We start from the raw sequence: 16566 nt of genomic DNA, 5'->3' as shown, positions 1-16566 counted from the left end.
AATAAATAAATAATAAGCTGAACCTACACATATGATAAAAATCTTTGCCTTGTAAGCGATTTAGAGATGGTACTCGAGTGCACTTGATTCTCACCCGTTCGCTCCTCCCACGTAGGAATCACAATCAGTGAGCTCAGCCACCAGCTCGCTGACATTTCCAGCCTTCTATCGCCTTAAGTTGTCTACTTTGCTTTTTCCGGGGCTTTTGCTTACAAATTCCTAGTGCTAAAACTTCTATAAATCCAAAGAACAAGTTTCATTTAATGCGACCCCTCCATCACCCTTTTATATTTCGCTGTGTGGTCTCATTGTGTGTGTTTCATCCAAACAAAAATTTAACAAGTCAAAGAACAAAACAAAAAACATTTTCAAGGTTGGATCCTTAAAAATTTCCAGACCCCACCTCGGGTGAGCTGCTGGAACGGCTCAAATTGTTGGCATTTTCCGAAGCAGCGGCATGCCCGCGCGCCGCTTCCAGGACACTGTCGCTAGCTGACATAGCGTCCATATACTCATCCTCACTATCGTCCTGATCGGAATCACAGAAGCTTTCTGCTGCCAGGGAAGTATTCGAGCCCCAGGCACTCATTATCTTGCCCTTGGACTCGCGCCAGATGGAGAAGAGACGCTCGCGGCCAAAGGCCTGCAAAAAGGCCTTGATCAAATCGCGAGACTTGGCCTCCCATCTGGCCTGGAGGTCGACCTTCACCCGCCTGCCCCGATCCTTCAGTTCGTCCATTTTATTTTGCAGACGGAACTTCTTCTCGGAGAGAAAGGAGACATTCAGCTCCTTGGCGGTGTATCCGCGTGCCAGATTTCGGCGCACAAAGAGATCGTAATCCTTAACGATGCGTGCCACAATGTCCGAGGTGGACACACCCGGCGTACGCTCGGTGGCCACAAACATGCCGCGTTCCTTCAGATGGGCATAGATGTCACCCACGCCCCCAGACCCACCATAGGGTATATCATCGTGGGCCACAAAATCAATTTTATGTTCGTTCAGGAACTCATCAGTGAGTGTCCAGGGTGCATTGGCAACAACCTGCGGGACATATCGACCGGTTGAGTTGAGATCCCTTGTGGATCATCGTCTGGCCACTCACCTCATCCACGTAGCGGCAATGGCGCACTGCCTCGTAGCGCTCCAAGCCATTCATCACGGTGCGACCCTTCATTTTGAGCGTCAGCTCGGTGCTGCAGACTCCCACAAGCAGATAAACATTCGGAAAGAGATTCTTCGCCTGCATCAGCTGTCGGGCATGACCCTGATGGAACAGATCATAGATACCATCCGCATAGATGCGCACACGACGCTTCGTCTGCCCCGCACAGGCCATCTCGTATGTGATGCGCTGTGTGTAATCGCAGGCCTCTAGTTCCTCCAAGGCTTGCACATCATTGGCATAGGGACACGGCTTCATAAACGGCTAAGGGGTCATGGGAAAACGGTTCCTTTAGGCGTGGCACTGGGACAGACTGTGCCCTACCTTGCTTACATATTTATCAAAGTTAAGATCATATTGGGACAAGGTTGGGCATTGGCCCGACTCAGAATCCGTTGTATTATCTTCCAGCTGTTGATCCGTTTCGAAATCATGAAAGGGCGTTGATCGCCCTGATGTTGTTGGAGATTCGGGTTCGAACATTTTTTTAATTTTTTTTAATTTTTAGAAAATATAAAATTGAACTACTCAGTTCGCTTCCAAGCGGTTGACTAAACAATCGGCTTTACAAATGTTTGTATCTTAACTATGCACAAAATGATCGGCACACTGCGATGTGTATTGACGGAGATTCAGGATCCGACAGGGCAGAAACTAGGAAGCTCTGATAGGCACTGTCACCCAATTCGATACCTATTCTCGCACTTACATGCACAGCCACCTCTCTGCCTTTCTCATTTTCCAATTTATCGACTTAATTTTCAAGTGTCTGCTGCAAAAGATGTTCGATTTTTAAGGAGTTTTTGCGGGTTTGGAGCGGCTTTAGCAATATGTACAAGGAGAGGGAAAGTTAGGCGGCTTTTGCTTTCTTAGTGCATAAGCTCTGGGAGCAGGTCCCCTTAAGTATCAGAAAGAAGCTAATGGACTGTAAGCAATGCTTATAGAAACAGCAGATGGGAATTACACCAAAGCAAGAAGGGAATAGTGGAGAGGCTAAAGAGATATTTACAGCCTTAACACCTTTTTAAGACAATGAAAAGGCAAGGGATAATATGTACAAATTAAATAGGTTTAATAAATGTACATATAATTGCAATTTAATTGTTTAAATTGGTGACTTAAATCCGGAAAGTGTATTCCGATTTATTCCTAGTCTTTTTAGAAAAAACGAAACTACAAGAAACAATTTGCCTGGAAGATTTTTCAGGGACCAAAGTGTCAAAATTTTCTTTAATACTTTCATTTGATGTCCAATGCGAAAGGCTAAAACAGAAGCAAACACAAGTAACAAGGCACAGCCAGAGCAAGCGACACAGCCTCATGGGTTGGCCAACATTCATGGGCGCTCCCGTACCGTATTCCTCATAATGGAAGAGCTGCAGAGACAGGAAGAACAATGCTCGTAACAAAAACCAAAACAACTAAAACAAAACAGAACATTTAATAGAAAATTTGCATAACAACTTCCGCTTTCATTTTCTCTGTGTATCTCTGTTTGTTGTTTTTGACACTTTATCATTGTTGCCCCGCTCCACTGCTCTTCTTTTCCCTGTTGTTGCTTTTCCCGTTCTTCCTGTTATTCTTCCTGTTTGTTTTTGCCATTACCTGTTAGAGCTTGGCCTCCCCCATACACCGTTCACTGATTGTCTGTGCACGTGTGTGTGTGGCGTATATTTATTTTCCCTGCTGTCTGCGGATGCAGACCGAAATGTAATTTGCACTAGAAAACTAAATTCACGTCGTGCTGCCAGTGATGAGGGGAGAGGAGTGGAGAGTGCAGAGACTACACACCCGAAAAACATCATCAAATTTGTAAAAGCCATGCGGATACAGCGATGATTTGCGCCACACACACAGTCATGCAGAGAGCGAAACAGAGATACTATCGGGAGCGGGGTACAATTCTGCACTTAATTTGTTGGCTTTGGCGCTAAGTCGCTTAATTTATTTGTACATTTTTTTGGCATTGCGCTGCGCTCTAATTTCCATTTCCAGTGGGTAAAATGTTGGCCAATATTTGATGTTGACTTTAATTTGGAATGCAACCTGCCATTTGCAGGGCCAGGGCAGATCGTATTGGTCATAGCGAGGATTTAATGAGTAGTAAGTGATGGAAAGAAGAGAATTAGGGGGGATGCACACGAGTAGAAAGGGAAAACATTTCTACTAAGCCAACTCTATTTTTTTGCTCAAGAAATCACAGAATTTACTTCACCAGAGACGGAAGCACCAGCTCCTGCTACGAAAAAAGCCAAGAAACGAAGCAAATAACTAAGCAATATCCAAGAAACAAAAGAAACACACAAATCCCTACCTCATTTACCTTCCATAACAACCATAACATTTACATCTTAGCCTCATTTGCGCCTGCCAAAACCCTCTAAACACTTCAATTACGCCAAAAGCAGAGTCACTGAAGATACCTTCAGTACATAAAAGCGAAGAAAAACTCATGGCACATAGTAACACAACCTTCTGCGATAATTCTGCATAAATTCGCATCGATTGCGAGCTATTTGTACTTGTGTCCGAAATTGGACTGTGCGGCGCCATAAATAATGATTGCATTTTGGATTTAAACAATCTGTGGACTGGGACGGCATCTGATTAACATAAACCACTACGCCACTTTGCCACTCAGCAGATAATCGCAGGACTTAGACGAGGAGCAGAGAAATTCGTGAAAAAACAAATGGAGAAATACCGAGCGACAGCGATAATAAAAAGGGGGAAGCAGGAGGTAAACGATTCCATGAACATCGCTGGCAAATAAATACTGGTGCTGTTGCTGTTTCTGCTGCTGCTGCTGGCAGGTGCCACACGAAGGAGCACGAAGGAGCTAGCAGGATGTGCAGGATGTAACCATAAAAGTTGCTTACTGCCGGCATTTGGTCCGGAGATTTACTGGCTGGACATGCAAACACAAGCAACTCCACTGCGTGTCATCGGATCCAACGATTTGTTGCTTTCCCTGCAATTTGCAGTCCTCCAATGTTTCTCCCCTGCTCCTGCTTTCCCTCGGAAAAGCGAAAGAGCAAACGGCAGCACTTTCTCCACGAAAGTTGAGAACAAAAGAAAAAGTAAATTAAAATCCTTGCAACGCTTCGCCCTCGGATTGCAATGCACTGGCTACTACTTGCCCCTTGGCTGGGGTGTCTTGTCCCCAGGCTTGTCCAGGCCCATGGATGGGAAGGGGCTTTGAGGGCCAAGACGAAACGAGTCGGACAAGTTCTCGGTCTTCGGGCCAAGTCAGGTGTCAAGGTGTCAGGTGGTGTCATCGCGCGGGGCCTTAATTAAAGTTGTCGCTTGGCGTTCACCTTTTTTTTGGGCGTCACGAAAAACTATCTTTAGACAGCAGTGTACTTAATATCAATTAACTTTCAATGCCAGTGGCAGCAGCAGTACATGGCCTTCCAGAGTGATTATAATTACAATTTTCCGCTAATTGTGCAGCTGAACTGAAACTTCTAAGACGCGGAAAATGCAGCAAGCAATCTGACTTCTAAAATGGGGGAATAGCAGGGAAAACTCTGACTTCTAAGCTGCGTAAAATTGAAGGCAGAACTTTGACTTCTAAGATGCGGAAAATTGCAGGGGAAAACTCTGGCAACAACTTTGCTTAAAATTGCTGCTTGGGGAGAATGATGAAGATGCCTGCGTCCTTAAAATCAATTGGAAATTAATTATCAATCAATAAAAAAAACTTGTGATGCCTGGCGGCTTATTTTCAATGAATTATGCAGGAAAATCAAAGCTGTAGATAAAAGAGAAAATTCGTTAATGGGAAACAAGCTTGGAATTTCAGCTTGAAAATTCAGATAAAGTCAATAATACTCTCGGAGTATTTATTTCAATCATTTAATCACGAGTACAAGTGTCATCTTACTTACTGGCACGCTTGCAAATTAATTACGAGTAGCTTTCAGATTGTATTACACTTAATTCAGGGTGGAAAATCTCCCCCAGGCACTTGTATCCTCCTGCTGCTGCTTTGTTGTATTTAAAGTGCCATTAATTTACATAAAATTCACATCAAATGCATTCTCAGAGACTGTCGAGAGCGGATTAACATTCAGAGACATTCAGAGTCCCTTCATTGAATCATTCATTAAGCATTCAAAATTAAGCCAAATAAAAATTCCATTTGCATTTTCCACTAAATGGCAGCGTTCCATGCTGGAAAACTATGCTTAGGAAAATCAGAATATTTGTTCAACTAAATCAACAGAGGAAAATCCATAGCAAAAGATAGAGACTGCAGAGATTTTCTCTCCGACTTTCTGTGTGCGAGGCAATCAAATGAGAATCAAAAGTGTAAATAGCTTCAACATTTTTCACCCAATTAATTTTTCATTTGGCATGGAAATGGATTTTACGTTATGACAATTAGATAAAGGATGAAAACGTAGAGGAAACGGAGCAACTGTGATGCTTAGATATGAGACTTAAATCGAACGCGCTTTGAATTTCTTTCGTTTGGGTAGAGTACCTCTACTACGATTATTCCCTCATACTCTGGCCATATGGATAACCTTCAACGTCCTTTTGGGGCATCCTTTTTCGGCTGAAAAGTCACTGGAAATTAACGATAATTACTAGACTGGACGCTCTTTTGGTTGTTTACCAATTAATTGTAGAAAATTATGCTAATTGCTAATAAAAGTCCAACAAATTCACATCCGCTCTCCTGGCTGTTTTTCTTTCATTTTCTATGGCCTCCAAAATGGCCACCATGGCTTATCATTTGCTTGGTTATTTGCACAGGACCTAGAACCAAACAAGGATTTGCTGCCCATTAAAATCTAAATTAAATGCTTTGATTTTCATCGGTCAGTGGCCATAAATTTAATGACTTGCCTTCTGGCTTCAGATTTACTTTATTTATGACGCTCCCTCCAATGCCAGGCCTTCTCGTCTTTGAATCTGGTTCTGATTTCTGGGAGGCTTTCTTAATTAGATTATTTGTTGGCCACGTTTACGAGACGGGGTGAGCCAACATTTTATGACACATTTAATGAACAGCCAGCAGCCATCGAGCGAGCGAGCCAACTGATCGATGGACCCTCTGGCCCCCTCCACAAAAACCGCAATCATTGCGCCCCCAAAACGAATCAATTAGAGTTGTAGGCACCCAATGCATCCACCAGCCAGCGGCCACTAACAAAATTATGGCCTGTCGGTGGGTTCTGTTGATGGAACAAGTCATGTGGCATGTTGTAGTGCGTGCTGCATGTGGCGGCGAATGATGTGGAAAACCCCATTTATTGGTTACGCACAAAATTTGGCCACTAATCTTGCAAGCAGAGAGCCCTTGCGTGTCCAGAAAGCTGATTAAATGGGGAGGATAAATGGGCGAAATGCAAAGCAAAGTAAGCTTTGAATTTTTGGAAAACTAGAGGGAAATCATGTAGGAAATGGACAGACTAGAAGCAGGAAATTTAGGTAAATTATGGGACAAAAGAAATGACAAACATTTAAGGTTCCCGATTGGAATCAAAATCTTGGAAAAACCAAGAGATTTTTAGGGAAAATTTTACATTATTTTAAGAAGCAAATTTCTTACTGAAATTATGGATAACCCCTTGAAAACTTCGCTTAATTTCCTTTCCACAGAAAGCCTGCATGATGCAGGAAGAAAAATCTTGCCTAAAGTGAAGCAGAAACAATACAATTATTCGCTCCAAAATGTCATAAAGACATTAACCAAGCACTAAGTATTATCATCTTATGTTGACCAAACCAATTTCCGATTATATTTATAGAAAACCCCTGCAAACACTTTCAGTATTCCATCATAATCATAAATAAACATATTGAAGAGCTCCCACCCGCACTTTTCTTCTAGTTCCCCCTTTATTCAAACATTTTATTAGCATGTTTGCTTGCATTTTCATTTAACGTTTGAGCTGGCAACAGTTTGGGCTGTTGTTTCGCTGTCATCGATCATTTTAAGTGGGGTTTTTGGCCAACATTTGCCATTAATTAGGCAAAAGTTTTGCCGGAATCCCTTTTGCCTTCGGGCACACAAAATATAAAAAAAATGTCGAAATAACAAATGAGACAAGCGGCTAGACATGCGACAAGAAACGTGGGTTGTCTCCAATGATGATGATGGGTACTCTCTCTGCCCTTGAAAAAACAACAGAAAATGGAACTAAGCCAAAACAAATGCCGCGGCACAAAAAAGTGTCGCCAAATATTTATTTTGCCAAGACAGAAAAAATGGAAACTCTAAAAAAGGGTCTCGTACTTTAAGAAAAATTATTACAGTATATTAAAGGATTTTTAGAGCATGAAACACACTTTAAGTCGGAGTTATACTGGAGAAGATCTCAAATTGAAAAATATTCTGTCTTTAGGTAAGTTTTACTGTGTTTTTAACACATTAATATCTTAATTAATATTAAAATCAATTGCATTCAGTTTGCGTATTATTTCCGTTTATATTTACCAAACAAAAAATCCGAAATGTATTCATTAATCATTTAATTGGAACTTAAAAATTCAATATAAATTGTATTAAATTGTACTTGTGGTATAATTAAATAAATGTATGTATTTTGTTTAATGATTGCAATCAAAACGGGTGCTAATCAATTTGCATGCAAAGGCAAACACTCTGATCTAATTATGATTATATTTTGAATTTTAATTAATTCCACAGAAGTGCAACCAAAGTTAAGGCCCAGGGACCTTTTTCTGTGTAATAAAATATAAATTATATTTAACATTTAATCAGGCAACACATTGCATTTAACGAGCCCTTTGTTTGGGTCACAGTCACAGTCCTCCGTCTGACAGACGGCTTTTAATATTTAATATTTTATGCAAACAAATGGAGAAAACAAATCGAATTAAGGTACTGAATATCCGCACGGAAATGCGGCTCCATTTATGTACGTATTATATCGGGATAAAGCTTCATGGAATTGTGAAATGCTCTAGCTGGAATTTAAGTGAAATAAATGTGTAACAAACTATCTCCCATTCGAGGTGGTTTACAGGGTAAATGTGTGTCTCCAGGCAGCATGAAAGTAGTAATGATAAACGTTTAATTACATATTAAATGATGCTCCAAAACAGAGGCGCCCTTGCTCTTCCGCCTGTGTCTGTTGCAATTACTCCTGTGGCAGATGGCTGGTTGTTGCAAATTTAATTACAAAAGTAAATGTTTGAAAGATGTGCTGTGCTGTGTGGCAACATCATTAACTTTTACACTGAGTAAATGGCACTTTCTCTTCCTCTCTCTCTCTCTTTGTCGCTAACTTTTGCACACAATCGTCCTTTCTCTTTTATTAACTGTGCAACACAATAGTCCTCTCTCTTTCCTTTACTTTGGCACACCACACAGTGCCTGCCTCGAAGTACCGCTCTCCTTCTCCTGCCTCTTTAGCTCACTCAAATGCCATACAATCGACTGCATTTTGCTGCAGGCAGAAGCGACAAAACGCCACAGACCTACAGAGCTGCCACAGATGAGAGAAGCTCAAGCGGCTCTCAACGGTTAAGCACCTCTCCAGCCACACTCTCTCATGGAAAGTCGGGAGGGTCCAGCTCCATCCGTTGTTCAGTGGAAAAACCTTTCGGGCATATCTTTCATATATGTACAGTGGCGGAAAAAATAATAGAAACGACAGTTTTTTTCGGTTTTTTCAAAATTTTGTTCAGCGAAAATTATTTTTTTTTAAGTTTCATATTTTTTATTGATAGCTTACCTAACAATGTTTCAAAACGTAGTAAAACAATTTAACAAAAAAACTCGATATACCAGAAATTAATTTTCAAAGTTTTTAGGCCCGGAAAAAATAATAGAAACGAAGCCTAATCTTTTCATAACATTTCTTAAAACGGTTTTAAGCGAATTATATTGGTAACAATTCATAAACTAACGGCAAAAGAAGATATAAAATAACTTTTCCCGTTGATCCGGTTGTGTTTGTTGTTGTTAGAGTCTCAGAATGGCTCGCGGAGGTCAATGTGCGGATATTGAAAGAACAAATATCCTTACACCAGGATATGAAGGTCACACAACGTCAGATAGTGTTACTATTCTAAAATGGGTTTAATAAAAGCTTTTTCGACGATTAAGGACAAAAAATAACGAAACACACTCGGAAGAATGCACGCAACATCGGCTTGGTGCGACACACCACCTTGTTCAAAAATCAAAAAAAAATTCTTTCTCTCTTCGGAAAATTTGAAAAACGATCTCAATGCATTGGTTAGTAGTCGTACTATATGACATAGGTTGATTTAGGTCGATAAAAAATTACACAAAGCTAAAGTAGATGTATATACTTACGAAAATGAGATTCAGATAGGTACCCAATGCCCCAAGGTGCATTTATTTCGTCCTGGGTACATTTGGTCGTGGGAAGTTGTATTAAGGTGCCTAATATGAGATTTCCTAACAAATCTGAGCAAATTGACTTTAGTTTCATTTGCCTACAGCACATTTTTTTTGACTATACGAAATAAATGCACCTTGAGGCATTGAGTACCTTTCTGAATCTCATTTTCGTAAGTAGGTATGTCCAATTCATCTATGTGTAATTTTTTATCGACCTAAATCAACCTATGTCATATAGTACGACTACTAACCAATGCATTGAGATCGTTTTTCAAATTTTCCGAAGAGAGAAAGAATTTTTTTTTGATTTTTGAACAAGGTGGTGTGTCGCACCAAGCCGATGTTGCGTGCATTCTTCCGAGTGTGTTTCGTTATTTTTTGTCCTTAATCGTCGAAAAAGCTTTTATTAAACCCATTTTAGAATAGTAACACTATCTGACGTTGTGTGACCTTCATATCCTGGTGTAAGGATATTTGTTCTTTCAAAATCCGTACAATGTCCTCCGCACCCCATTCTGAGACTCTAACAACAACAAATACAACCGGATCAACGGGAAAAGTTATTTTATATCTTCATTTGCCGTTAGTTTATGAATTGTTACCAATATAATTCGCTTAAAACCGTTTTAAGAAACGTTATGACAAAAATTAGACTGCGTTTCTATTATTTTTTCCAAGACAAAAGCGTGGTCTTCATACAAATCAGGCTACACTGCTTAAAAAAACTTACGAAAGGAGCCCTAAAGAGGGTCCTATATAAAGCCCTAATATCCTGCAACAAAGCACACTTGCTTTGATGTAAACAACTTTCACCAAAAACAAAATATTTGGATTCAAGTGTGAATCGCCTGTCGTTTCTATTATTTTTTCCGCCACTGTATGTATTATTTTTCAATTAATGTGTAACCCGCAGACATTCTCCCTGCCCTTGTTCTTTTCAATTTGTATTTTAAATATCAATTATGCAAATACCACACATTTCCCTTATTTTCCCATTTTCATAATCCGTAATAAAGATACATGCAAGCAAAAAAAACATTGCCCATGAAAATCAAGGGTACATTTTATGTAGATAGTATGTATTAAATATGTAGATATAGCCACAAACTACATGGGAAAACAATTTGCATTTGTAAACACTTGTTGGAGTCGAGTTTCCATTGTTCTCTAGCCAAAAGAGTAAGCGAGATAGATGGATAAGTACTTTCACTCTGGCATGATGTCAGTCCTTGATAAAGCTGTAGGGGCTCTCTCTAGGATTAACATCTCTATAATTTTGCATAAAGAAAAGTTTTTTCTGCCTCGCCAAACTTTTTCTCTGCACAGAAAATTGACTTTTTCATCTCATAAATCAATCAGAAAGAATAGGAGACTTTCCATCGAAATATATCGTATGGTAAAAATGAATGAAAACTCATCTGTTAACATTTGCCATGACAACACAAAATTTCTATTGATTTTTATGGAATTTATTGCTGCGTGATATATCAATCGGAAACTTTTGGCAATTTTCAGACTTTTCCTAACTCTCGCTTTGAAGGTAAATTCAAATTTTCCAGCTTTTCCTGGCATCCCACCAATTCGAATGAAACGTAACTCCTTCGTGGTAATTTTCCTGCTTATGGCCGGGACACTTTTCATTAGCTAATGTCAGAGGAAAATGCAATTAAGCGAGTGATTCGTAACCAACACCACCTCCCCCGAAAACTAATAATCCCAGCATTTCCACACAATTTGCGTTACATTTGGTATCATTTACACTCCAAAGGACAGAAGGATGGTTGGGAGGAGGCGCCTTGGAGGCGCGTGAAATCAAGTAAATTATTGTTTTTGAACCCACGCCCACGCGTCTGTGACGCCAGCGATTCCCCGCAAATAAATTCAAAATAAGCTCCCACTTAAGCATTTAGCTGGAGGATTCATCCACGGGAGTGGCATCTGCGAGGCTTATTTCCTCCCAGCAGCTGCCACACCTTCGAGATTCGATATTCGACATTCCATTCCCTAGTGGAGGACTTCAAAGGCAGCGTTAGGCAGCCAACAGCTGCTCCTACTCCTGCAGCTCCTTGAAGGCGCCTCTCGGCTTTGGCATTCAATAATGAGGAGTTCCAGGAGCTGCTCCTCGGGAGAAGCGGAGCGAGTCCTAAGCCATTCTTAAACATTCTGCGAACATTTCGGGCAGAGCTCTAGCATCCCACACAATCGCATAAATATGCTCCCACTCTCCCTCTTTCATTCTACTATGCTTAAGTACATATATTATGTACACTGGAAAACACAGACATAATGTGGGCGTGGATCCGCAAGGGCGTCATACTGTCGAAAAAGTATTGCCCCCGACGCTCGTCTCATCACATCTCGTCTTTTGGTATTGCGGACTTTTCCCCCAGCTTTTCCGCAGCTGTTGACATTTGACTGCGTTTCGGGTTACAGCATTTGTGGGCCATGGCCCTATATTTTTGAGGTCAGAATGATTTGAACCACTCCTTTGTCCTTTTGCCTCTTTGGGAGCACCACTCCCTTTACGCCTGTTTAGAGGGGCCTTTTCCTCGGTATCTTGCGCCTTTTGGGTCCACTCTTTGCTCAGCCTCTACGACCCTTTGGGTCCACTCTCTGGACTTGTTTTTGCTAATGAAGCAACAGCATGGGACAACAACGAGAAGTTATGTGGGACAAACAAGGGTTAAGGCAACGAGCTCTGATCCAAAAACTAGGCAAAAACAAAGCGTAAATAAATGAAACCCTAGAGAGAATAGATTTGTGTTCCCAGATTTAAGTGCGATATGCAGAATATACTGTGATATATTGAAGTACATATGTAACAAACATGTAACTATTTTTTCACGATTCCAAATTGAGTTTAATGGAAAATTGATTTCATTTTTTGTATGTTACAACACACTCCAGGAGACAATCAAATTTGATGCGTGAAAAAATGCACAGCGTTCGTGTAAGTTGTTTAATTGTCATAGAAACAGACAGGCAGACACGTGCAACAAAAAGGAGGGAGGAGGCAACCTATTGGGTCGGTGACCATTTTCATTAGGCCGGCATGCTGCCACTCGTGGGGGGCAGAAGCCATTTGCCATTTGAGTCAAAGCATGTGTCCTATGTGAATGTCTGTTGCACTTCATTTCCAATTAACCGCGCTGCCACTTGCGAGGGAGTTGTTGCCACTTGTTGTTGTTGTTTCCACTGATGTCAGTGGAGTGTGTTGTGTGTCGTGTGGCAGGGACGACACTTGTGCGAATTAAAAATAAAGAAAAAATGAATGAGGAAAATGTGAGGGAATTTGTTGTTGGGGGAGCACAGATTTCACACAATTTGTGGCACGTGGCAAGTGGCTAGACCAAAAGCTGATTTAGATTTATGTTGAATGCTGTGTATGTGTGTGTGTGGAAAGGAGACAGCGTTTCCCTGGTTTCTCCAAGAGATAGAAGAAGAGGGAGCGTGCTTTGGAGCGCTCGAAATGAATAATAAATGAATAATTGAGATTGAAAGGTGAATAGAACTTAATGATAGAATAACAATAGGGAGGACTTTCTCCTTCTATTGACTATTCTTTATATTCCTTTTATCCTTTATGTTCTTATAATCTGCATATTTCCACAACATTTTATATGCATGAGAAAACGCGCATGAAAGGCGGCAGCCCCTCTCCATTGTGTGGAGAAATCTCTGTAATATCTGTCTGTAAGAACAATTTTTTCTACGAGTAGATTTGTCATGCATCAAATATTGTTTTGTCCGTTTTCCATTTCCCTTATGGCACATGGTCCTTCTCACCACACTCCACATCCAACCCCACACACATCTTGTCTCTGGCTATTCTCTGGCTATTTTGTGGCTTTATTAAAAAGTTTACAATGCAACACATTTCTCTGCTTTTCTCTGCTACATGCCACACATATCATGGCTACATTTTTGATGGCATTCCCATTACTTTTGGCCTACTTACACACACGCTGGACTTTTGCTGGAAATGTAGGAGTGAGAGAGATAAAGTACTCTTTGCATTTGGGGAAAGTTTATCCTTGGAGAGTTCGAATGGGTTTTGGGATTTGTTTTGGTCCACATATCACATGCATGGCGAGGGTCAACAGATGTTGCCAAAAATTCGGAGCCGCTCAGCTTGGACAGATGGAATACCAGAAGATATGAAAGATAATAAATAATATAGCAAAAAATGTACCCGGACCACATTTAAATTTCGTTATAATCCAGGACACAAATCATCCAAAAGTTGGATATTTCCACTCAAAGAAGATTTCAATCTATCAAATATTTGAGATTGAACAAAAGTTCTTCTTATATGCAAATGATTTAATGACTAATTACTTTTAATGCTAGAAGGAGACAAAGTTCTCTATATGTGGCATGCGGCAAGCAGTTCTCCAATTCAAAGTGCTGCGAAACTGAAGTTTGTGGTTCTGTCATTAGTTTCAAAATGTTGCCATGACTCTGAGTTTGCTCTTCCCACCTCCCATATTGTTGCCAAGTTGTAAGCCTAAGTGTTGTCCCCATTAATGACATTTACAAACCAAGCCAAAGAACTTTACTTGCTAAATGAAAAGCGTTTCGTAACAGTAAAGCCGTTTTCCAGTTAAAGCAGAACTTGATTAGCAGAACACAAAAATTTAAAAGAAAATATAGATGCTGCATGAGATGAAATTTGAGATGAAAATTCGGACAAAATATTAAAAAATTTTAAATTTTTTCAAAATGTATGAACAATTAATATTAAAAATAAATAATCAAATTTATCAAATGATTAGACTTACCCAACGATAGCCCACACGTTCCAGAGGGTTCCTCTTTCTTTGGCTTTTCTTTTTTAGTCTATTGTTCTTCCAAAAGCAAAGAGAACCAACAAAAATGTTATTTATACTCGTATTTCCGCTCTTTATACAGTTTTTGCGGGACATTTTTGATAGTTTTTCACACTCGGATTGAAATCGCGTTTTTTTTTCAAAAACTTTTTATTTATTTTATTGTTCTTTGCACTCGGATTAAAAAACATTTAACTCACGTTTGCCGAACCCGCCTGGCACTCCTTGCCGTCATTATGACCATCGACACTTCACTCACTTTAGCCGCACCCGCCTGGCACCCCTTGCCGTCATAATGACCATCGACACTAACACTTGCACTCACTTTTGACTCACTTTAGCCGTACCCGCCTGGCTCCCCTTGCCGTCATAATGACCATCGACACTCACTCACTTTAGCCGTACCCGCCTGGCTCCCCTTGCCATCATAATGACCATCGACACTTCACTCACTTTAGCCGAAACCGCCTGGCTCCCCTTGCCGTCATAATGACCATCGGCACTAACACTTGCACTCACTTTTCACTCACTTAAGCCGTACCCGCCTGGCACTCCTTGCCGTCTTTATGACCATCGACACTAACACTTGCACTTAACACTGAGTGAGAATTATTTACTTCCGCTCTATCTTTAGTTTTGCGGGGCATTCAACTCTTTTTTCATTGATCTCACTCAAACACTGCACTCACTATTGCCAATAACTGCTTGCATTGCTTGACGCCTGGGAAAGCTGGGACTGCTTTTAAAAAACTTTAAAAAAAATTTAAAAAACAAAAAAATTAATCTGATTTTGCATTTTCACTTTCACTCAATATTGCCGAACCCGCCTGGCACTCCTTGCCGTCATTATGACCATCGACACTTACACTTGCACTCACTTTTGACTCACTTTAGCCGTACCCGCCTGGCTCCCCTTGCCGTCATAATGACCATCGACACTCACTCACTTTAGCCGCACCCGCCTGGCTCCCCTTGCCGTCATAATGACCATCGACACTCACTCACTTTTGCCGCAACCGCCTGGCTCCCCTTGCCGTCATAATGACCATCGACACTCACTGACACTTGCACTCAATTTTCACTCAATATTGCCGAACCCGCCTGGCACTCCTTGCCGTCATTATGACCATCGACACTAACACTTGCACTTAACACTGAGTGAGTTTTTTTATGTATTTCCGCTCTTTCTTTAGTCTTGCGGGGCTCACTCTTACACTTCACTCACTTGTAACCACTTGTTGTCTTGCTTTTCGCCGGCACTGTTTGCCGTTCACACTCACACAAAACAAAAAGAAAGAAAACAACAAAAAACACTCAAACAGAAGGGCACATCACGCCATGGTGCCGCTATTTTACTGCGCCTTCTTTACACTCATATTCCGATGCGCTAAAGCTGCGACGCCATTGACTTTTTTCGGAACTTTTACACTTGAATTAACGTTGTTTTTTCCACTTTCAGGGATATATTTTCACTACCTCCCAATCTTTTGAATTTTCTCACATATGGAGGTGCGTTTTTCAAGAAATTTGCATCACTTTTCCTGCTTTTTAACACATATTTTACACTTTTTCGGCAATTTTTTACATTAAAACACTTACTGCACTTATCACACGGGTTTTTATTTAAAATTTTCCGCACTTTTCCACTATTTTCTAACGCGTTTTCGTTCTTGACATGATCAAACATTCGTTTGCCCGGCAGTTAAAATTTTACTTATTGGTCTTTGCATTACCTTTGCATTGATTTTGCATGTGCGTTGTTTTTGCGAATGTTCTAGAAGGCCAGAAGAAGATACAGAGTGCGTGGATGAGATCATCAGCATAGAAATGACGATTGATTTGCAAGGCTTTACCGTTTGTCCTCTCTTTCCACCGCATTTGTTGGTGTCGCAAAGACATGAAGCGAGGGCGCAAAGTTAAGAGAACTTAGTTGCTTAGATAATCTAAGAGCGGCGACACTTTTGCAATGAGTGTTTGTGTTAGTGTTGTTTGCCTATGTTAAGAATTGAGAAGAGCGCTGAATAGATCTGAGAGTGGTTTGGTTTTGCAAAAGTGTGTGTGCTTATTGTCGTTGCTTTAGCAGCCTATGCTCTATAAGGGTGGGAGTGAGATGGAGAGTGCGTGGATACGGGACCTTTTACTCTTGTTTCTTTGCCACTGGCACTTTCATATCTGCTTACACTGCTCTCCGCCTGGCGCCTACGTTTGCCGACTCGACTCT

General features: G+C 40.8%; 1 protein-coding gene across 1 annotated transcript; it reads right to left on the bottom strand.

The window, feature by feature from the left end:
* Nucleotides 1–254: 254 nt before the first annotated feature.
* Nucleotides 255–1675, bottom strand: LOC117893515 (choline-phosphate cytidylyltransferase A-like). The gene is made up of 3 exons (XM_034800155.1): nt 1500–1675; nt 1107–1430; nt 255–1045 (listed from the first exon to the last, which is right to left on the bottom strand). Exons 1-3 carry the CDS (start codon nt 1647–1649, stop codon nt 383–385), a joined length of 1137 nt encoding a protein of 378 aa, XP_034656046.1. The 5' UTR covers nt 1650–1675; the 3' UTR covers nt 255–382.
* Between the last annotated feature and the right edge of the window lie 14891 nt (nt 1676–16566).

Source organism: Drosophila subobscura, chromosome J, assembly GCF_008121235.1.
Source record: "Drosophila subobscura isolate 14011-0131.10 chromosome J, UCBerk_Dsub_1.0, whole genome shotgun sequence".
NCBI lineage: Eukaryota > Metazoa > Arthropoda > Insecta > Diptera > Drosophilidae > Drosophila > Drosophila subobscura.
Note: the sequence above shows the minus strand (reverse complement) of the source record. Positions and strands in the feature narration are given on the sequence as shown.